At 48.0% G+C, this 23557-nt stretch overlaps 1 protein-coding gene and 1 non-coding gene across 12 annotated transcripts in view; one reads left to right on the top strand and one right to left on the bottom strand.

Moving 5' to 3' along the window:
• The window catches only part of CUX1 (cut like homeobox 1), a 352264-nt gene that overhangs the window by 184638 nt on the left and 144069 nt on the right, over positions 1–23557 (top strand). For all 11 annotated transcript variants that reach the window (XM_032872502.1, XM_032872504.1, XM_032872503.1 and 8 more), the window contains exon 4: positions 5242–5320. In XM_032872502.1, the coding sequence (XP_032728393.1) occupies positions 5242–5320 (79 nt within the window). The remainder of the gene's footprint in view (positions 1–5241; positions 5321–23557) is intronic.
• Positions 18330–18435, bottom strand: LOC116876594. The gene has a single exon (XR_004384426.1). It is a non-coding gene; the product is annotated as a U6 spliceosomal RNA (small nuclear RNA).

Here is a 23557-nt window from a genome sequence, read left to right as displayed (position 1 = left end):
GTTTTTGGTTTGGTTTGGTATGGTTTGGGGATTTTTTTTTGTTGGTTTTTTTGGGGGGGGGTGGTTGTTGGTTGGGTTTTTTTTGGATTTTTTGCTCATAAAGATTTTACTTTTAGGCCATCTCTACACCCAACGTGGAGCTTGAACTTAACAACCCCAAGATCAAGAATCGCACGGTCCACCGACTAAGCCCCCAGGCACCCCTATTGTTTCAGATTTAGAATAAACTACCTTTCTCTATCCATTTTTTTTAAGTTTTTTTTTTTTTTTTTAATTTGAGAGACAGAGCATGAAAGGGGAGAAGGTCAGAGGGAGAAGCAGACTCCCCACTGAGCAGGGAGCCTGACGTGGGACTCTATCCCCCAGGACTCCGGGATCATGACCCAAGCCGAAGGCAGTTGCTTAACCAACTGAGCCACCCAGGCGCCCTTCTCTATCCATTTTAATTCTTAATGCAGAAAAGCCAAACTCAGCGTGGCAGAGATGGTGTTGCTGGGAGGGTCACTTTTGGGTCGGGGAGACTGGAGAGCAGCCACCTGGCTTCCTGCTTGGGTGGGGGGCGCCCAGCTCGCTGCAGGGGTGGCTGGAGAGCGTGGTGGGGCGCGTGCAGAGGGGAAAGATGCTTCCAGTGCACTCGCTGCAGCCAAGGGGCTGTCATCACGTCATCTCAGGAACAATACATCCCAAAGAACTCTTTACATGTTAAGCATTTTCATAAAGATTTAAAACTGGATCCCCTAACCATCGGCTCACTTCCGCAGGTAAAACCTGATGGATTGAGGCAACTTGTCCTGCCCGCATGAGAAAGTAGGAAGCACCTCCTGCGTGCTGTTGGGGAAGAAAGGCGGTGGAGACGGAAAGCATAGCGTGGGCTTTCAGGGAGCCCCACCGGCAGTCCTAGGACCCCAGGACGATCCCAGGGGACGATGGGAGTGTCCCGCAGGCAGGCGGCAGGGAGATGGGTCAGCTGAGCCTCAAGGATGGGAGGAACATTCCAAGGAGGCGCCTTCCGGGCTGCGGGCAAATTGCTCTCCTCCTCGGGGAAATTGCTCTCCTCTGCAGGGAACAGGGAGTAACCGGGCGTGGCAGGAGGTGAGGCTGGTCCCCGGAGCAGAACAGGTTTTCCCCAGGGCCGGAGCCAGCGTGCGCCCAGAGCTTCCCTCTGCCCCGGTACCGCCACCTCTGCCCTCGCCCTTGCTCACCGTGGCTTTAAGGGCATGGGGATGGGGGGCAGACTCTCTACCTCAGGCTGTCTTTGCACATGAAGTCGTCAGAGTCTCTAGCCCGGATTCTGCTTCAGACCATCTAAGCCTTAAGGCCACTTCTCAGGGCCACCAGGTGGAGACCCGGCGCACCTGCCAGACTTTGAGGCGGAGGGTGTAGTCGCAGACAGGATAGCCACGCCCCGTTCTCCGTGCTCTGACTCCGTGGGCCCGCCCGGGAAAGCTGCTGAAGGTGACAGAGTCACTGTCAGGTAGCTAGCCCTTCCATGAGCGCCTTAGCTATGTGGCCTCCTCTACCTGCCCGGCCCTGGGAGGTGGGTGCCATTACCCCCCCCCCGTACAGATCAGGCCGGCCCCCCAAGCTCCAGGCTCCCCCTTCCTCTCTCCAGGCTCAGAGTGCCCTGCCAGCCAAGGGACCCGGACACCCAAGTCCCCTTGGAGCGTGGGTAGGTCTTCCGCAGGGTAGTCAAGGAAGCAGGAGCACGAGATAGCAAGTCCCCAGCCTCAGCTCGGGGAAGCCCACCACGGGAAGCACGGAGCTGGGACAGGGAGAGGATTGACCAAATCCTCTCTGGGGCCCAGTCTTGGCCGAGGGTTGCCGCCCGTAGGGGCGTCCGAAGAGTGTGTGAGAGCAGAAAGTCTCAGAACGCCCAGAATCCACAAATCCTACCAGGTTTGGAAATCTTATAAGAGGCCTGGGTCGGGGACCTCATCGAGCAGAAACTCAGCCACACGTGGAGTACTCATCACCTCTTAAGAAACCTCATTGTCGTTGGAGCACCTGGTGGCTCAGTTGCTAAGCATCTGCCTTCGGCTCAGGTCATGACCCTGGGGCCTGGGATCGAGCCCCACATCGGGCTCCCTGCTCAGCGAGCCTGCTGCTCCCCCGATAGATAAATAAAATCTTAAAAAGAAAAGAATCCTCATCATCCAGTGGCTTCATGAATTAATGAAGCTCGTTGGCCTGACCTTATTCTCTCGGGACTGGCTTTGAATTATCCTGCATTTGTGGCAAGGGGACAGGCAGGAAGGGAACCCAGAATCATGGTCCCTGTGTTAGCCTGTCAGCTGCTGCGACCAAGTACCCCATACTGAGCCGTGTGAACAACATGCATTTATGTATCAGGGTTCTGGGGCCTAGAAGGCCAAGATCAAGGCGTGAGCAGTATCGGTTCCTTCTGAGGCGGCGAGGGAGAGTCTGCCCCAGGCCTTTCTCCTGGCTTCTGGTGGCTTGCTGGTGTTCTTTAGTTTTTAGAAGTACCGCTCTAGTCTCTGCCTTCATGTTCACATGGGGTCCACCCTGGGGGTTTGACTGTGTCCGGGTTCACTGTTCCCCTTTCAGTAAGGACAGGGTCATAACGGATCAGGACCCACTCGAATAACGTCATCTTAACTTGCTTCCCTGCAGAGGCCTTATTTGTACATAAGGTCTCATTGATAGGTGTAGGGGACCAGGACTTCAGCCTCTTTTCAGGGAGCACGGTTCAACCCATAAGTTGAACTGTCCTGTGTAACTCCTGTGCCCTCCCTGTCAACAACCCCGATGGGAGAGACGGGATCCTTCCGGATCCCATCCTTTGTCCACTACAGAGGAGGCCGCTACCCTTTGTACTCTTGGTCAGAACACCTGGAAAGCCAGGGACCCTCCCGGCACGGGTCCTGAGCGGAGCAGAGAAGCTTCTGTCAGTGTCTGGAGACACAAAGAGCAGCCAAAGCATCCGACCTGTTTCCTGGGCAGAAGCTTCCCTCCCTGTGAGCCCATTGCTCTCCAGAGGGAACACAAAGACCCAGAGCGCAGGGAATGTGCCAGACGTCCGCAGATGGAACTCCAAGTGCACTTTCACTCAAAGCATCTACACGCGGGGAGTCAAGATACAAATGAAATACTACTATTAAGACATTTTCCAAATTTTGCAGTAGATACTGGAGAAGATTCACACGTTACGATAGCGCAGTCCAGAATTTTACATGTGCCTTAATTTGAGGTACACACATTGCTAACAGCTTTATTGAGATGTAATTCACATACCATCATTCACCCTTGGGAAGTCTGCAGCCCATTGATTCTCAGTCTAGTCAGAAAGTTGTGTGACTGTTAGCGCAATCCACTGTAGAATGTCTCATTGCCCCACAAAGCAACACAGCACCCCTAAGCTATCCTCTTCCAAACCCCCCATCTTCTCCAGCCCCAGACAACCGCTAACCTACTTCCTCTCTGTAGTTTGCATGTGTGACTACATTTCATTCAACTCTTCTATTTTTTTTTAAACTAAAAAAAAAAAAAAAAAAAGTGAAGGGAGCTAGAAACGAGACAGAGGATGACTTCTACTGGAGAGTGACAGAATTCGAATTTTTATTTTCCTCTCTCTCTCTCTCTCTCTCTCTCTCTTTTTTAAATATTTTTCTAATTACACAGTGAGCCCCTTTGCTAATACTCGGGGCGGGGGGGGGAATACCATTTTATTGTAAAAATAAAGCAAGAACTGTCTTGTCATTTTTAAGTCATCCTTGAGGATTATTCTGAACACTTCCATGGCACCTAAAGAAAATGACTGTCTTATTTTATGGGAGGAAAACATATCTGAGTTCCAAGCAACTGACTTCAAAGGGAATGTTGGAGCACGGCTGGCTGGGACTGGAAATGCTGGTTATCTCTGCCCTGGGTTCCCTGAGACCCGAGTCCTGCTCCCCAGCGTCTTCCTATCCCTCATCAGGTGGCCTCTCTCAGCCCTGAACAAATTGTTGGTTGGCTCCCACGAGGGACCCTATAATTAAGTCACATCCTTTTGCCTCTTTAATAACATTGGAGGCAGAGCGTATAATTCTGCGAGGGGACAGAAGGAATATGTAATTTAGTGTCCTTTTCCTGAGCCAGTATGAACTCGGTACATGTAGCATCTTGAATGTTTCAGGTATAAAAAGTGATCGGATGTTTCAACAAGTATGTTACGTGAGCAGAATACGTACCGAGTTCATAGCAAGCAAGGGCTCTTTGGATGTGTGTCTGGCACACTTGGGAGTGTCACGTGTCCCCTTTCGTTGATGAAGAGACATTCCGCTGGCCCAGCTGGGTGGGTTCATCAATCCTGGCCACTGTCACGAGCCTGGTGCCTAAGCTAGAAACCTGGGGGCCGTCCTTGACTTGTCTGGTTCTTCTGTGCCTCCTATTAGCTCGGTTTGACCCCCTTTGAATGTCATCTCCTATGCGCACTGCAGGCCCTTCATGGTCTGAGCCCTGCTCCCCTGCCCGGTCTCATCAGCCGAGTGTCCCCATTCGCATCCCAGCACACCCCCACATTCCATGGTGTCGGGGTGTGTTATGACAGCCCCATCGTGGGTTCTCACCCTGAATCCCATGGATGGAACCCAAGAGGACCCGTGAGTATCCTAAGGAGAGTACATCACCACGTGTGTTTTTAGAAGCAGAGCCCTTGGCCTTCATAATAAGATCCTTAACCAGGACCTGTGAACCCCCAGACTGAAGGGTTTGGCTCTGGGTATTCGAACGTGCAATGTCTCTCCTTCCCACCTGGTGAACTCCTCCTGCAGTTTCTGCTCAAAAGTCACCCACTTGCCTGCTTGGTGGACCTTTCTCAGGGTCCCCATGGCTCTGCTCTTCCCGAGTGGGATTTAGCCCCTTGTTTGCATACCTCTTCCCCCTGCTGGACCACAGCTCCTGGGGTTCCGAGCAGGCGTATGGCCAACTCTTGGTAAACACTCACAGAGTAAGGACAGGGACCATTTTCTCAGCTGGGCCGTGGGACCAAGGGTCACACATGGCTGCACAGCCCTGTTTCTGCCCCGCCACCCTCACCAGCTGTGCCCATGGGGATTGTTGCCCCTTCGTGTGTTTGCCACCATCTTCCCCGAGGGGAAGGCCTGGCTGCCTGGCATTTTCGTGAAGAAACCAGACTTCTGTTTGCCCTGGGAACTCTCTAGATGCGTGATGATTTCTCAGTGACCTCTTGACAAATTTTGAGCTCTTTGTTTTTCTTTTCCTTCTTTTGTTGCCTTTCAGATTGATGCACTGAGTAAAAGAAGCAAAGAAGCCGAGGCAGCCTTCTTGAATGTCTACAAAAGATTGATCGACGTTCCAGGTAAGCCCGCGCCCTTCCAGAAGCTGCCAGCGGGCGTTGTGTGTTGGTGCATTGGTGCGTTGGTGGGTCTCGGGCTTATTCTTCTCGGCTTCCCTAAGGGAATTAGACCAGCAATGGCAGCTCCCTAGGAAGCTGGGAATTCTGGGAATATGGATTCTTGAAAACCCAGGCTTCGGATGGGTATGGAAATCAGATGCGCATCTGCTGAAGTTAACCGTATAACTTCCAGTTAATGCCTTTGTAAGTGCAGAAACTCAAACTTGTGGGGCTCCCTTTAGCCTCGGTATGCAGTGCTGTGCATTCACAGAGAAGAAACAGAACCCATGCCTGTGCCAGGCAGACATCATGAACGTTCATGCTTCTGGACTGACCGATTCCACCTTCGGGAATGGCCCTGATAGGGCCCCTGGAGCGTCTCCTCCCTCCCAGGTCATCCAGGGAATTAGCATCCTCTGGCCAAGTCTTTCACTTAAGTTATAGCCAAGGGCAAGAGGCAGCCTGTTTGGGACATAGATGGGTGGTTTCTTCTTGTAAAGGAACTAAAGAGTTAACGTTTTAATCATGCTTGCTGGACATTCAGAGAGGGAATGACTTTCCATTCCTTATTTTAGGAAAGTGAGGCAGAATTCAGAGCACCTTGACCCACTGGCCCCATTGGTCGTCTTTTCCTTGGCGTTCCACTCACCTAGAAACCATGGGGGAGGTGATGGACACGATCACATGGGTCCCAGCTCAGTCCCGGAAAGACTCAGATCAGAAAATCAGGAAAGTAGTTTGAACGTTCTCCTCTACAAACCAAGGAAGCCAAATTACCAGCACCCTCCCTTCCCCGGCCAGTTGGAAGCGCTTACTTACTCTCTGTAATCCTCTGAGCATTACCGACATTACTAGAGCTGCTTTTAACCTTTTAACAAAGCAGAGCAGAAGTAGACCTCCTTGGTGTCTGTACTTGAATTCCAATTCGGGTTCACTAGGCTCGGCTGTCCCCTCTGGGAGTGGGAGTTAATGGAGGCCAAGCCAAGCGAGGGGTGGCGGAAAGTACTCTGGACACTCTGGACAGAGAGGAGAGATATGGATTCTCCCGCCAGGGCCTGTTGTCTTGGTCTTGGTTACATTCCTTTTCTTCTCTGGCCCTCAGTTTTCTCATCTGGAAAATGGAATAAGGTAGGGGAACACCCTAGTGATGAGAATGGTTTTCTTTCGTCTAACTTTTCACTGTCTTGGGAGCATCTCCAGCCCTTAGTTCCAAAGTGCAGCCTTTTGATTTTCTGCAAGAGTTTGTATCCACCTAGGGGTTCCCCGACCACCCTGGGCAAGGCTTATGAGGAGGCTTCTTCAGGGTAACCGGATCATTTGGTGCCTGACGTGCACGGTTTCTCAGAAATGGGCAGCTTGGTGGGCCTGCTTGCATTTTCTTTTGCAAGTTTTGTGTGGTGACTTAGTTGAAAGGGGACGAGCTTGTTTTGCCTTTGCCAGAGACCCAGAGAACCTTCAGCTGCTGTTTTCTAAATAACCTACGCTCTCTTTTTAAAAAGTCCATTTGTCCCTGGGTCTTCCCTTAGTGAACTCTCTCAAGCCGGGCAATTCCTTTAACAAGTTGCTGGCTTTCTCGTTTTGCAGTTAGTTTCCATCTAAATTTCTCATAGAAAAAGAAGAGACAGTTTTTAAATCAACTCTCCTCTTTGCCTGAGCAGGCCTCGTTTATAGACCTATAATTTTTATAGAATCTCGATTATAACGCGGGTAGCTATTCTGTTTTTGTTGCTTAATATCGTACCATCAGCATTTTTCCCGTATTGGTGATATTCTTCATAATTACATTTCTGGCTGGAGAAGTCAAGTTGGCAGTTTCGGGGTAAGGCGGTGGGAGCAAATGACGTTTGATGTTTTCTGTTAAGAGTAAAAGTCGATCAAAGTACATCCGCGTGCCCCATAAGATCGCTTTCATGCACCTCCTAGGTATTTCTTTCTTACAAATGCTGGGGTCTGACACATCCAGCAAGTTCTTTGCAAAGCAGGAATGGAGCTTGGAGCCCTCCGCCTGGGTTTTGAAGTCTGCTTATTGCTCAGATGAAGTAATCCTGTGGCTGAGCCTTACAGGAAGGGCCTGGGCAACAGCCTCGCATTTACTGACAGGCAGGCAGGTGGGGGAAGTTGGGGTTTCACTGTCTGTGTGCTTTCGGCCTCAGTCCACCTGAACCCAGAAACATCGGTCGGGGGGTGGAGAGAGTGTTAAATTCTGGTCGTAAGAAACAGCAACTTACGCGACATCGGAAAAGCCAGGGCAGCTGTCGGGAATAATGGGGTGGGTATTTCAGCTGTGTGTCCTATGGCCGAGCTCCAGGAGCCCAGGAAGAGCCGACAGCTGGCTCCGGGGAGAGGCGGAGACAAAGCGCCAGCAACTAAGGAGGGTGGCCCAGAAATCCGACAGAACCAACCCCCCCACCCCCCATTTCCCATCTGAACATTTTTTTCTTTAAAGATTTTACTTATTTATTTGTGAAAGAGAGAGTGAGTTAGCGGGGGGAGGAGCAAAGGGGAAGAATGAATGTCTGGCAGGCTCCATGTTGAACGTGGAGCCTGACGGGGGGCATGACCTTATGACCCTGAGATGATGACCTGAGCTGAAGCCAAGAGTCACTAGCTCCACCTACTGAGCCACCCAGGCGCGCCTTCTCTCCCCAGCCCCCCACCCCGTGATGCAGAAATTTTATTTGTGTCTTTTCTTATTTTGTGCCTGCTGGTCCTACTGAGGACAGCTTTGCATTGTCACTCTGTGCCCAGGGCTTGGAGCAGGGCCTGGTGTACAGCAGGTGTGATATGTGGCATGCCCCGAGGTGTGGTGTCATCCCAGAGCCACCCAGGAGTCCTCAGCAGCAGAACTCACCGAGGGGCACACCAGTGGCTCTTAGAGCTCCATCCCGGCTCAGTTCTGAGTCCTCCGAGTGTCTGCTTACGTAGCCGGTAGCTCCTGGGTATGGCCCCCCGAATGGCTGACGGGCGCCCCGAAATCACCCAGTATGTCCAGAGGAAACCGGCTCCTTGCTCTGCGTCTCTCAGTGACCAGCCCCACCTTCAACCCAGCTGCTCACGCGAGAGCACGGCGTCACCGCGTCCTGGCCATTCTGCCTCCAGAATGTTCTCGATTCCATCCACTTCTCTCTACCCCACTTCTGCTCTCTGCTTCATAGTTCCGGCCACCCCCTCGTGTCTACAGCCTCTCAAAGTGAGTCTCCAGGCTTGTAGGAATGGGTTATCCTTCTCCCCACAGACAGGCCAGGCCCCATCTCAACGGATACCTTATTCCTCCAGGTGAACCTGAGACCCTTCTACGGGACCTCCCAGGTCTGGCTTAGCCCTTCTCTCTCTCTCACACACACACACACACACACACACACACACACGCACGCGCGCGCACACGCGCCCATCCCCAGCACCCTGCGTTTGCCCCTGTTACAACTCATGACACGCCACTGTTTTCCTTTCTGGCCCGGCAGGGAGACGGGGATGGGGTCTTGTCCCTCCTCATTTTCCTATTGTCTCCCCCAGTACCTGCCGTGTCGCGGAAACTCCATAAACATTGGTCGAATGAATCAGCTAAAGACACACTATTTCTTGCTGAGCCCGTGCAGTCCGTCGTTGTTCACACCAGACCACGCTCCCGAGGCTGACACTGGCCCCTGGGGCCACTCTGAGGGGATAAGAAACACTGGGCTGTGTGGCTCCTCCTTCTTTCATTTTCCACGTCCCAAATCCCAAGTGATGGCCCTTCTCTTCGCCCAAGCACCTTCGTCTTAGAGACACTGAATAAACATTTAGATACATAATCGTCCTGATGAGTCCCCCAAACAGTTGAAATAGGTAAGACCCCCCCCCCCCAAATTTACCATCTTCCTCATTTGCCCCCAGACTGTTCTTCATTCCATGGTCCATTTTGAGGGTATCTTAAGATGCTTTTTATTGGAAATACCCTGCTAACTTTGGCCAAAGCACGCCCTCTTTCCACACTGCTGCAACCCCTCCCTCCCTGGGGTGAGTTGGTGAGCGCCTCGGAAGCTGTCCCTTCCCTGGGTCCCAGGAACCACGCTGAACCCCAGGGATGGAGTCGCGAGCGAATCAGCTGGATGGCTTCTTGTTTTCATGGACTTCGGAGGGTGGGGGAATGTGGGCATTAAAAGCAACCACACACATAGTAATTAAAGTGTAGGTATGACAAGTATTTTGGAGGTAACTCCCATCGGGCATGGACTGGAGCTCAGAGAGGACTGGGCAGGGTCCCAGGCAGCCGCCCTGGGCAGTGACAAGAGGGGCCAAGGACAATGTCATCTAAACAGAAACACTGTCCCTGGTCAAGGGGCCACTGCTAATAGGTCCCAGTAAGGGGCGCACGCCCTCGTGGTCACCTCACTGGGGAGGCAGGCAGGGGCCTGGTAGGGTATGGGACAGATTCTGGGCTTCATCTCACAGGCAGAAACTGGGGACGGCTTGTGAGCAGGGAAATGACACTCCCCGATGGGCTTAATAAAAATGTTGTCCTGATTGCAGTTGGGACAACAGATCAGAAAGGTGTCCCAAGGGGACATGGCGAGGGAGAGATGAGGTCACTTGGTTTCAGGTGGTGGGAGTAAAATTAGAGGCAAATGCGTGGATTTCCCCTGCATGAAGGAGGTGGGGGGATGATTGAGAAAGGTGACGGGGACAGCCCTCACCAGGACACGGTGGGATGTCAGGGCTTGCTTATACATGGTTTTCTCTGGCTTATTAATGAAGAGGAAGACCAGCAGGGGCGCCTGGGGACTTAGTCAGTTAAGCGTCGTCCAGCTCGGGATTTTGGCTCCAGTCATGATGTCAGGGTCGTGAGATCGTCATCGGGCTCCATGCTTAGCGGACATTCTGCTCATGATTCTCTCTCTCTCTCTGTCCCCCCTACCTGCTTTCTCTCTAAAATAAATCAGTCAGTCTTAAAAGGAACACCAATAGATAGCTGGCAGGATTAGCCTCTCTTCCTGACTTCTAGTATTTTCTCTAATCATTGTTGTAATTCTAAAGTGGCCTTTGCCTTTATTGTCAATGAGAGCAGTTTTACCTTTCGATTCATAAATAAGTCAGGATTTTACTACGTTTGTCAAGATGGCTTCATCTGTCAGTTTCATCACAGACGTGTTTTATATCCTGCTGTTCACAGTCAGCCTATAGGGGTAGCTTCAACTTGGACATTTTTACGTTTTTTTTCTTTTAACACACCTCTGATTGAGATTTGTATTTATTACTTGGTGCTGAGCTCATGAAGGCGTCACCGCCATCCTCCACCAACATGACTTGGTAAGGAGACCTGGGCGAGGCACCCCCAGAGGGGGAGTCCCTCCGCGGCCAGTTCGCTCAGGAGGCCAGCGTCCCCCTGCACGGGCATGTGTTTGTGGGTGAGAGCTGAGTTCACTGACTGTCTGTCAACAGCAGTGACCCTGGGTGCGCAAGAGAAGGTTCGAGGCATGCTGTTTCTGAAGTCCTAGAACACATTCCCTCGGCCAGCACTTCCGGGCGCTGCGTTTTGTGCCAGGCCCTAGAGCACGTAAGGCGCAAACGCGATGGAGCCCTGGCCTTCGCCTGCCCCTGGCTGGTTCCTTTCTGCCTGGTGGGAGACTGCCCAGTCTCTGAGAAAATACTCCCACAATTAAACAGGCTAAACAGGCAGCCTCCATCCCTGACTGCAGTGGAAGGAAAAATAAATGGTTCTGTTCTTAAAGTGTGATCCTCGCCCATAGCTGGAAACATTCTAGAACGACCTCTCCAGAAGGCTCTTGCAGAGCTGGACTGGTACCGTATCTTGAGCAGAGTTACGGTGTGCATCGTCTGCCCAGAATTGACCTGGTGTGGGTGACTTGCTCTTGCTTCTTGGTACTTTTCACATTTTTTTCCCCCACAATGAGCACGTATTTATCTGTATAGTTGGGGGGGAAGCATAAATCAAAACAATCACATCTTCGTCTCTGAATTGCCCTTATTAATAGAAAACAGCTCAGAATTGAAGCACTAGTCGGTTGAGTGTTTGTGAGACACTTACCAGTTTGTGTAAAACACAACTGTGACTTCTCTGTCTCAGAAACATCTTGGCAACAGGGTCTTTTTGAAGTTTAGAAAATGGGGAGAAGAGACCAAGGGGTGGAGCTCCCGCCTGGACACAGGGGACCCAGAGCCTTTCTGTCCTGGGGACTAGATTCACCATAAGAGCCTCTGTCTGCAAGTTCCCGTCGCCTTCTTGCCTCTGTCCAGGCCGCCCCCCCCAACCCCCAACAGAGAATCATCTCTCACTCCTTGCTAAGATGTGGTTTAGGTCCTACAGACACAAACCCTTCAAACACAAAGGCAGTGCCTGGAAGGGTTTATTTTAAGATTTAAATCTGAGGAAGCACATTACCAGCGATATAAAATATTCATTGGCTTATGAAACACTGCTAAAACTCCATGTTTCACGAGTGCCTGCCCTCTCTTGATTTCCATGGAGTAACTGGCCTGCAGGTGTGAGCCGAGGTGTTGGTCTGCAGAAGTCTTGAAGGAGAGTGGGCGAAGAGAGGCCCCTCGGTTTTCAGAACCCGCTAGAAAATGCCGCTGCTCGCTCCTCTGGGGAGGTTGTAATTTGCATTTGGGAAAACCTGCCCTGGTAAATATCCCCGGCCACCTAGCATTTGAGGATCCAGAAATAAAGTAGAACGTCACCGTTCTTGAGAACTGCTTTTTAATGCGCCTCCGTAAGAAGACAATAATCGTCTGGGCCTTTGTGCCCGACACGCCAGGTTCGAGGGAGGACACACCATCATTTAAAATTGGAAAATACCGTGACATCCGTCCTTCCTCCTTCCCCGCCTGCCCCTGACCAAGGATCCCAATAGCAAAGACTCTTGGAAAAAAAGAAACAATATCTGAGGATCTAGTTAGAAACAGCCCTTGCTTCTCATACCAGCGTTGAAAAGGACGCACTCCTTGGTGGCATTTTTTAAGACTGTAGGGATGTGGCTGCTCCTGCCTGATCCTGTGAGGCTGCTCCAGTCCGCGTTTTCTAGATCTCCTGGTGTTAGCAGCCAAGCCGGTGCCCAGGCCCCTCCAGAGAGAACTCTGTAACCTCGGGATCCCCTTTGCACATACTCAGTTTACCTTCCTAAAGCATTTTCATTCACACGCGAGAATCAAGCACCAGCCAGCACCCTGATGGGACGGAAGAGGAACCAGGACCAAGCCATGAAGGCTGCGGGTTGCAGATGCCCTCCTGTCTCCGCTGGCCCAGAGCTGGTCCCGAAGCAGCCTGGGGACTAGAGGCCAAGGGACAGTCACACTCTGCCCAGCCCTGGGGTCACCATAAACCAGACAGGGAGGTAGCTTCTCCCCTGCCCTTGCCCAGCTTCACGCAGCTTTGCGGCCCGACGAGCGTCTCCGTTTTGCGCACCGGTTTGCTGGCCAAGGCATCGCTGCGTGTTAAAGAAAGGCAGACATGACAAGATGGGCTTCTGAGCGCCGACGGCCACATCCGCGTGCCACCTCTCCTCCTCTGGGCTCTCCCTGCCGATCGGCTTCCCGGCCCCTCGACACAGTGCGGAGACTCACCAGCCGGGCCTTGGGGATCCTGGGCTCGCTCGCGCGGGGAGGTGTGTCGCTTCTTCCCCCCTTTGCCGTAACCGGGGTGGTCCTGGCACACTTGATAGCTAGACAGCGTTTCATCAGTTGCTCATCAGCATGCTAATTGCTGTATGACTAATTATGCCCTGAATTCCAGTTGATTTTCTTAATGAGACAGCTGGGTTAATTATGTAATCGTATGATTACATTAGCCTAGAGTGCCCCGGCGCAAAGGAGCGTCTGCCGCGCTGTGATGTCATCGCCGGGATGGCACTCACAAGGGACACATTCACCCCCCGATGGTGGGGGACAGCCCCGCTGCCCGCAGCACTCTCTGCACAGACGTGGGCTTGGTTTTGGCGAGGTGGTTCTGGCCAGTCATCGTGGTGCGCTGGAGAGGCAGCTCACCAGCAGCCTGTCTGCACCCTCCCCAGCACACCAGGGCCCCCGCGAATCAGAAGCCCTGCTTCCCAGCCTCGACCGTGCTCCATGAAGGCCAGCAGCGTCCTCCTTCTAGAACGTACCTCCCCGCCATATTGAGTTTTATCAGAGCGTGCCAGCACTCCCTTTACGGTGACACAGAGAATCCAAAACAAGAAGACCAGAGGATGTCAGTTCACTTCAAGTTTAAAGAACACAGACTAGCCCCTCTTCCCCATCCGTGTTCTGTTTCATACCTTGTTTCCACCCTGATCTCCACACACCTCAGACCTCGCTGAGAAAGTATATGTGATCAGAGGAGGGTGACAGCTGCCAGCCACCGGCCAGCTCTCTACTCCCTATAATAGCAAAACTCCAGAGTCGTTTATGCCTGCTGACCTCCCCCCCGACCACCCACTACCTGCTACACTCCTTCCCCAACACCACAACTGCCTCTTCCTTGCTGGGCTCTGAATGTGGGCAGTTCCCAGACTCTGCCGAGCCTTTTTCTTTTCTGCATTTACATTCTCTCCCTAAGTAACTTCCTGTGTGTTATGCTCCCAGATGCCACCACCAACCTCATCCGGGCCACCAGGCCCTCTCGCCCCACTGGGCTCTCCACCTTTCCTGTCCCGTCTCCCGGCCGTCCTTTGCATGGCAGCTGGGTGGCTCTAAGTCCGTGGTCTCCAAACTACTTTTGTTCACGTCCCCCAAATCTTGACATCACACCCCTTGCCTGTGCTTATGCATTCACTTGCTTAAATGACAGACATTTATAATTAGAGGAATGTAGCAAATACATTATAAATCATAAGGTAAAAATGGAATTAAAAGGATGTGATGAAGAATAAAAACGACTTCAAATTTATATTTTCTCAGCAGTACAAAAAACTTTGTGCTCTCCCAAAAATACCATATTTTAAAGTCAACTTGGTAGAGGCACGATTTGCAGACAATAAAACACACCAATCTCAAGTGTACAACTTGATAGCATGGCCACCCTCCCAGTCTAGATATGGAACCTTCCCATCACCTCCAAAGTTCCCTGCTGATCCCAGACCCCAGTAACCACCGATCTGCTTTCTGTCGGTTTCAGTCAGCTTTACTATTTCCGGCGTTCCACATAAGTGGAGACCCTGGCATGTTCTCGTCTGTGTCTGACTTCTTCGCCTCAACGTGCTGTGTTGGGGATTCATCTGTGTTGTCATAGTCCTCTCCTTTGTGGTGTGGAATGGTGTCCCACTGTGTGGGGTAATAACGTGCTTGTCCATCCACCTGCTGATGGACATCCGGCGTGAGGGCTGCTGGGAGTAACTCGCTATAAGCATTCATCAGCAGCTGTTGTGTGGGCATACTTTTTAAATACCTAAGACTTGGGGCACCTATGTGGTTCCTTCGCCTAAGCATCTACCTTTGGCTCAAGTCGTGCTCCTGGGGTCTGGGATCGAGCCCCACATTGGGCTCCCTGCTCAACTGGGAGTCTGGAGTCCACCCACTCTTCTTCTCCCCCTCTCCCTGCTCATGCTCGCTCTGTCTCTCTCTCATAAATGATCAAAATCGTATAAATACATAAATACAAACACATATGTAACTACCTAGGACTGGAATTGCTGAGACATAGGGCAGGCATGCACTTACAGGTGCAAGAAACTGCCAAGCTGTTCTTTCAAAGCAGTTGTGTTATCTTATCCCCCAGCAAGAAACCAGTGGGCGTTCCGGTTCCTCCACGTCCTCTCCATCAATTGGTGTTGTCAGTCTTTTCACTGCTAGACATTCCATGGAGAGTATAGCCTATTTTGTTGTGATTTTAATTTGCATATTCCTGATGACTGATGATGCTATTTTTTCATGCGCCTTTTGGTCATTCTTAGATCTTCACTTATAAAGTGTTTAAAATCTTTTGCCCGTTAAAAAAATGGATCGTCATATTACCGAGTTGTAAATATTTTATATATTCTAGACACAGGTCCTTTGTCAAATATATGCATTGCAAATATTTTCTCCCCATACGAGGATAAGGTTTTATTTTAATAAAGCCCAAGTTACTCTGATTATTATGGTCTGGGGTTTTTTCTGTTTTTTTGTTTGTTTGTTTGTTTGTTTTTGTTTTTTATGTTCTAAGAAATTATTGACTAGGCTCTATTTTTTTTCTTGTGGTTTTCAGTGAAGTTGTATAATTTTTATCTTTTACCTCTAGGCCGATAATACATTTTGAGTTAGTTTTTACGTGTGGTTTGAGATTAAGGTCAAGTTTCATTGAAAATTAATGGATGTTATGTGTGTGAGATGTTGTCTAAATCCTCTTTTATATATATAATATATATATAGACAGACATATATGTATCTGTCTGTCTATATGTATATATTGTAAAGGACCATCTATTTTATTTCATTGTTCTGTGTGTCTGTCCTTATGTTAATGTCACCCTGTCTTGGTTACTAGAGCTTTACAGTCAGTGTTAATCAGGTAATATAAGTTCTTTATCTTTGGTCTTCTTAAGATTTAATTTATTTATTTATTTATTTATTTATTTATTGTCAGAGAGAGAGAGCGTGCACACATGTGGGCATGTGTGCCGGTAAGTAGGAGGAGTGGCAGGCAGAGGGATAAACAGGCTCCCCACCGAGTAAGGGGCTTGATGTGGGACTCAATCCATGGACCCCGGGATCATGACCTGAGCCGAACGCAGAGGCCACCTAGGCATCCCTGGTCGTCTTTTTACACATGTGTGTCCTAGAATTTTAATCAAGGTTCCTCTATAGGTAATCTGAGGAAAATTGACAATTTAAGACTATCAAATCTTTCCTTTCAAACATGGTGTTTTTATTTAAGTCTTTTGTGATTTCCCTCAGGAATATTTTATAGTTCTCAGCATACAAGCCTGCACATATTTCATCCAGCATAACCCCAAGTAGGTCATGTTTTTGGATGCCATAGCAAATAGTATTTTCTTTATAATTTTCTTTTCCATGTGTCACTTTTATATAGAAATGCACTTAATTTTTATATAATGATACTGTATTTGTGGCCTTTTCACACTCACCTATTATTTCTGAAAGCTTTTTGGTAGATTCCTTGGGATCTTCTATCTGGCATATTCCTTGTGCGCTGGAAGAGATTGTGTACTTCTTAGAAGATGTTGGGTGGAATGTTCATAAATACCAGATCAAATTGTTTGGTAGTGTTATTGATGTGTTCTGTATTTTTTTCAATCTGTAATGTCAAATATTTCTTTTTCTTGCACTGGCTTGGACCTCAGGTATGACCGTGAATAGAAGTAGAGAAAGCAGACATCTTGCATTGGTCCCACATTTAGGGAAAAGCATTCAGACTTTCACCATTAAGTATGATGTTAGCTGTGGGGTTTTAATAGACACTCTTTATGGGGTTGAGAAAATGCCCTTCTATTCCTACTTTGCCAAGAGTTTTTGTCATGAATAGATACTGAATTCTGTCAGATTTTTTCTGCATCTCTTGAGGTGATCATACAATTTTTTACCTTTCTGCTCTTCATATGGTGAAGTTATGTGGTTGATGGTGTGATGTTAATCCAGCCTTGTCTTCCTAGGATAAATCTTAACTTGGTTATGATGTGTTGCAGTTTTTAGAATATGCTGGATTCGATTTGCTAATATTTCATGAAGGGCTTTCACATTTACATTCATCAGGAACATAGGACTGTGGTTTTACAAAATGAGTTGAGAAGTGCTGCCTCTTTCTCTATTTGCTGAAAGAGTTGGTTTAAGATATCTGTCTGTGATACCAGTATTATGTTACACCATCTCTGTTATGGTGTAAGATATCTATTGTTCTTCTCTAAAACTTCTCTAGTTCACCAGTGAAGGCATCTGGGCTTGAGGTTTTCTTTAGTACAAAGTTTTTCATTATAAATTTAACTTCTTTAACATTTAAAAGACTATTAAGATGTTTTATTTCTTCTTGGGTCAGTTTTGGTAATTTTTCTGGGAACGATCCATTTCATGTAAATTATCCAGTGTACTGGTATAATGTTATTCATAATATTTTGTTCTCTTTCAAGTATCTGTAGGATGTGTAGTGATACTTTCTTTGTCATTCCCGATCTTAGAATTTGTGGATTCTCTTTTTTCTTCTTGATCATTCTGGCTAAAGGCTTGTCAATTTTAATGATTATTTTTTTTAAGAACTAACTTTTGCTTGCCTTACTTTTTCTCTTTTCCCCCTCTGATTTAAGTTTTATTACTCTTTGTTTTTACTGTTTACCAACTTCCACTTACTTTGGGTTTTATTCCCTCTTCTTGGGGTGGGGAATTTACGTCATTGATTTATTCTGTTGTAGTTGCAGGAAATGCATCATACGATTTCTGTTAAGTTTATACAATGATTTTCTTTATCCCTAGTAATATTTCATGTCCTAAAGTTTCCTTTGTCTGATTTGAACTTAGTCACTCAAGCTTTCTTTTGATTAATGTTTTCATGTTTGATCTTTTTTCTGTGCTTTTACTATTAACCTGTTTTTTGTTACTATATTTAAGTTGCATTTCTTGTAAACAGCTATGCCTTCCTTTATTGTCCAATCTGACAATCTTCTTTTTAAGTGGAACGTTAGGTCTTTTACATTGAGTGTAATTATGGATAAAGTTGGGTTTAAGTCTGCCAACTTACTGTTTGTTTCTTACTTGTGTTACCTGGTTTGGGTTATTTTTTTCCTGCTTCATTCGATTATTTTTTATGATCTTATTTTATCTCCCCAATTGTCTTGTTATCTGTAACTCTTTGTCTTATTTTTTCAGTGATTACTTAGGGTTTATAATCACCATCTTTAATTTATTACACTGTACCTTCAAATAATATTATACTACTTCTCATACAACGGAGGAATCTTCCAATACATTTATTTTCTCTCTCTAGTCCTTTGTGTATTGTTATTCATTTTATTCCTAGATACGTTCTAATGGTATAGTACATTGTTACTATTTTTGCTTTCTTCTTTCACCATAGAAAAATATGGAATGCCTCGCAAATTTGCATGTCATCCTTGTGCACGGCCAAGCTAATCTTCCCTGTACTATTCCAGTTTTAGTATACGTGCTGCCGAAGCGAGCGCTATTTTTGCTTTTAAATAGTCAATGATCTTCTTAGGAAATTAAAAATGAGAAAAATAGCATTTTATTTTTATATATTTACCATTTCTGGTGTTGCTTATTCTTTCGTGCACATCCAGGTTTCTGTCCGGCACCATTTTCTTTCAGTCTGTATCATCTCCCTTAACATTTCTTACAGTGTGGGCACGCTGACCGTGAGCTGCACCAGCTTTCATTCATGTGGGGGGGAAAAAAAAACAAAACTCAACCTCGTTTTTTTGAAAGACATTTTTCTTGGGTATAAAACTGTACGTTGGCAATTTTGGGTTTATTTGTTTGTTTCTCTCTCTCTCTCTGTCTCTCAGAACTGGCCTGCTTCATTTCTGACAGGAGGTCCCTAGTTAGTCTTATTTTTCTTCCCCTGCGCAGAACAAGCCTTCTTTTCTCTGGCTTTTAAGATTGCCTTTTTATTCTTGTTTTCAGCAATTTGTTGGGGTTTATTGATGTTCTGTGTTTAGCCTATTTGTAGTTTGTTGAGTTTCTTGGAGTTTTGTATTTATAACCTTTACCAAATTTGGAATATTTCTCTCCTGTTTCTTCAGATCTACTCCTCGCCCCTCTCCAGGACCAGCATTAGACCGCCTGGTACCATTCCATAGGTTGCCGAGGTTTTAGTAACTTTTTCCCCGTTCAGACAGTTTCTATGTGTCTGTGAATTCACTGATCTTTATTCTTTTGCAGTGTCGAATCTGGTGTTAAGCCAGTTGAGGGAATTTTTTTTTTTTCCATTTCAGACATTGTATTTCCAGCTCCAGAATTCCATTTGATTCTTCTTTGTAGCTTCCATTTCTCTCCTCATTGTGTTCATATTTTTCTTTAAATCTTTGAGCAGGCTTATAATAGCTGTTGATGTCTTCATCAACTAATCCCATTATCTCTTGTCATTTCTAGTTCTGTTTTTATTAACTTATCTCCCCCCACCCCACCCCCCGATTATCCTCTTTCTTTGCATTTTTTGCAGTCATTTTTGTGGCTGAGACATTTTTGTAGAGGATGTTGTTTTTGCCTGTATGTTTAGATGATGATGGGAATGTTTCCAAATACCTACTTTTGAAATGCTATCACTATAACTGAGCTTCTTTCAAGAAGTGGTTTTTTTCCCCCAATAAGTCTTAAAACATCAACTAGATCATGTATTTGTTTTTTCAAAAATGTCTGCAAGGCAGCGTATTACTGATAGCCATCTGCCATCAGAGAACAGGGCGGCTAATATGGAACATTTAACTTTTCAAAAGAAAATTGCGTAACTCATCTTTAAGCCTAAAACTCTTAAATACTTTGCCACTAAACCAACAAACATTTCTTTGGTCCTGAGTACTGCAGTTTTCTTCTTGTGGGCTAGAGGCTTACCTTGCCAGCGTCCTCTGCTGACAGGTTTTCCCATCTGGAGTAGAACTGAATACAAACTTGATTCAGACGTTGTCTTTTTAATGAGACTGATGCGCTACTTACCGCGTCAGTGGTATTTGATATTTTCAGATCCAGAATTCGATTTGATTCTTCTTTATGTCTTCTCTTTCTCTCCTTAACTTCATTTGTATTCTTCTTTATCTCCCTAAACACAGGCCTCAGTCACTGACGATGTGTCCCTTGCGGTCCTTCTCTTCCTTTCACTGCACCCTTGCTGGCTTCTCTCTGTGCCTGGAATATGCCACATTCATATCCACCTCCGGGCCTTTGCACTGCTCTTCTCTCTGCCAAGAGGCTTCAGAGTCCCTCATCTTTGGCACCCACATCTTAATCTCGGTGCCACCTCTTCCAGGAGGCCCTCCCTGTCCATCTGTCTCCAGGACCCATTCCCTGTTCCCACACCCCGTTTCCTCTCATAGTCCGGCTTGGCAGTGCTTGAAAGTATTTTGTTTTGTTTAGTTTTGCTTTTTGTCCATTTCCTTCATTTCAGTAGAATGTCGGGCCTTTGAGAGCAAGGGTTTTGTCTTCTTAGCGCCATGCCCCCCACCCAGCACCTAGAACAGTCCTGATGTCATAAAACGTACATGGGCACCAGCAGTCGGACTGAAGCATTCTTCTGGCCCTGCCTGGCACTTCCGTGCCCACTTGCTGCCTCTCCACCAGGACTCATTGCCCCACAGTCTGCACGGGTCTAAATCCTGTCACCTCTTTTTAAAAAAAAGGAAAAAAAGTTTACCTTTGCCAGTTGTCTCCATCCGGGAGTGGTCTCCAGCTCATCTGGTCAGTGTCGCCCTCTTTGCTTTCGCTTTGGTCATTTTGTGAACTTGCTGTGTCTCTCCCGTGAGGCTGGTCCCAGCTGATGCTGCCGCATGTCCATCCCAGCGCCTCACCCGGGCCTTGCCCGGAGCAGAGAGATGCGCAGGAAATACTTGTTAAATTAGTGCTTGAAGAGACAGTATAATTTAGTTGGCTGCTGGTTCAGGAAGCAGAAATCCTAATTAGAATTGTGCTAGCCTGTTTGCCTCCGACTTCTCCCCCGCCCCCACCATCCCTGGGTGGGATGCCAGCGCCCCCTCCCCCGACCTCTGACTGTGACGGCTGGAATTAATGAGGTCATGTTACATGTACTTAGGAGAAGGTGCTGGGTAAATACAGGTGATGGTATTGTTGTTTGTTGTAATTATGTTCTGGGTCCTGTGTTGCATAATGAGCTCCATAATTCCTCAAAGAGCGTTTTAGGAATTAACTATCAGATGATTGTAAAACACTTTGCAAGTTTGTCACATTGGGCGGATGGAACCGACGATCAAGCCCGTTGAACTGGAAGAGGCAAGGAGACAGGTTTGCAGGATTTGGTGTGTTCTCTGGCCTCCGCCAGACGATTCCCTAATTGAGCTGCCAAGGTCGGAGGCTTGTGACGTTCAGAATGAGACCCAACAATACTTGTGTGGGGTTTAATGGCCCCGGGAATCATTAACGAGACAAAAAGCCATGATTTCCCCTGGATTAACATACAGGTTGGGGTTCGGCACGCCGAGATTCATTGTTTTGGTCTCCAGCCCAAACATGCTAGAGTCATTATATTGTCATGTGGTAATTAGCTGTTCCTTTAATACAAGTAATAAAAATTAAGCCTAAGAGCGACTTCAGCAATGCCTTTTACATAATCCAAAACAATATTCAAATGCTGGAGGCGTCTAGTCATTCAACTGTACCGTAGTAAAGTTTGAAGTTTAATGCATAGAGATGTTTGAACATTGAGTTCATTCTTTATTCTGTGACCAGTTTTGCTACTTAGGCATTAACCTTTAATAGTGTTAAATTAAATATACATGCCTAATGAATAATTATGAGATTGCCAGAATTTTCATTTACAATGTAATGCTTTGAAATTTTGTCTAAAGGTCTAGTTCCCATTCACTTGATAATGTGCGTGTTATTTTTTATATGTCACTGAGTTCCTGGCTGTATCGAACGAGGGAAGCTATTTTTTATTCGAAGCAGACACAGTGGGGCCTGGCCTTTTAAAAGGAATGGACTAGAAAAGTTGTCGCCAGAAATTTTCGGGACGGAGAGGGCAAGACACTAGTTTAGCTCTTTAAAAATATAATTTGTACGGGCAGCTGTGCTGGAAAGCCTCCATTCTCGAACGTTAATAGAATTTTATCCGAGTGCAGCGGTTCTCCTTCTCAATCCTTCCCTGACCTCCGTGTCAAGTTCAGATGGGTGTTCTAGCTGAAGGGGGCCCTGGGCGGACTGTCTCTGTCCTTCAGGCCTTTTGACCTGTATGGGGCCACAGGGAGAAAGAAGGGTGGAAAAAGGCCGGTGTTGGAGGTGGGGAGGTAGAAAAGTACTCTGGAGAAGTGTGAAATGAGAGAAAAAAAAACAACAAAAACGGCACCTTGAATGTTCTGAGGAATTCCGCCTCTGGGTTATCACTACCCCCTACTTATAAGGACCCGTCTCCCCAGAATAGCTTTTGAAATGTAATTTAATGTAAATATTTTAATGCTGATTAAAATAATAATGCAAAGCCACAAATGAGAAAGTGACATAGTCATAAACTGTGTAGACACCCGGGATAAATGCCCCCTCCGGCCCCAGGGGTCGCGTGACAGCCAGTGCTGTGTTAAAGCCCCGCACGCGGGTCCCCCACTGCAGTGGACATTCCCCAGGGCCTGCTTCTGTGTAAACTCTGCGGAGACGCTGGCATCTCGCAGGGCTCCTGGCTCCTGGCGGACTGGACGACTCAGGCATGGGAGATCTCCCCTCGCTTCCAGGAACCGAGGGTGGTCTGAAAAATTAATGGCTCTGGTATTTGAAAATCAAGTGCGCTCTTGAATATATGCCCTTGTTGATGCTCGGGGCCCGGTGTTTAGCATTCCTGCCGCAGAGACTAAATCTTCGCAGCCACCTCACAAGTGAGACTGGCGTCCATACCAGAAATATCTCCAGTAATCTCCTCTAAGCCCAGCGGACTGGGTTACTCCACGCGGACCGGCCGAGAATTCTAGGGGAGGTGCTCGCCCGGTGCCCAGCAGGTGGACCAGACGCACCTTTCTGGCCGCAGAGGAAAGAACGGAGAGCATCAGCGTGTCCCCGCCGCACGCTGAAATAGCAATAGAGTCAAAGGCCAAGAGTCCATATTGCAAGTTCCATGTCTGCAGTCTGGAATTTGAGGGGAAAATCCAGTTTTGTGTAGGTCCATCTGATCGCAGATGACACGCCAAGTCGGCCCGCGGGACCTCACGTGACCCGTGCAGGTGTGGTCTCCCGCATTCTCACTGTGACCCGGGGAGTCTTACCCCCGCAGCTGGCCGGCCCGCCACGGAGCCGGGAAACCCTGGCCAAGCCACTGTGCTCCCAGGAGCTTTAGTCCCACCTGCGAGACAGGAACACGACACACCGTCACATCCCCTCCCTGGGATGGTGGGGAAGCTCCAGTGAGAAAACGTCCATCAGAGTGTCCGTGACGGCAAGACGCTGTCAGGGGATCAGTGGTACTTCCAGCCTCCCAAGCATTACAGGAGACTTGAGGCTTCTGGTGCCTCCCCTTGCCTCCGCCACGTGTGTCCCCTTTCTGTCCATCAGCTCGAGGACCCAGAAATCCTTCAAGTTTCGCACCATGCCAGAGCCGTGGGCAGATCCCAGTGCACCCGTGGCCACTGCCACACC

The sequence above is a fragment of the Lontra canadensis genome, unplaced genomic scaffold, assembly GCF_010015895.1.
Source record: "Lontra canadensis isolate GAN:19392208 unplaced genomic scaffold, GSC_riverotter_1.0 scaffold45, whole genome shotgun sequence".
In the NCBI taxonomy this organism is placed as follows: domain Eukaryota; kingdom Metazoa; phylum Chordata; class Mammalia; order Carnivora; family Mustelidae; genus Lontra; species Lontra canadensis.
Note: the sequence above shows the minus strand (reverse complement) of the source record. Positions and strands in the feature narration are given on the sequence as shown.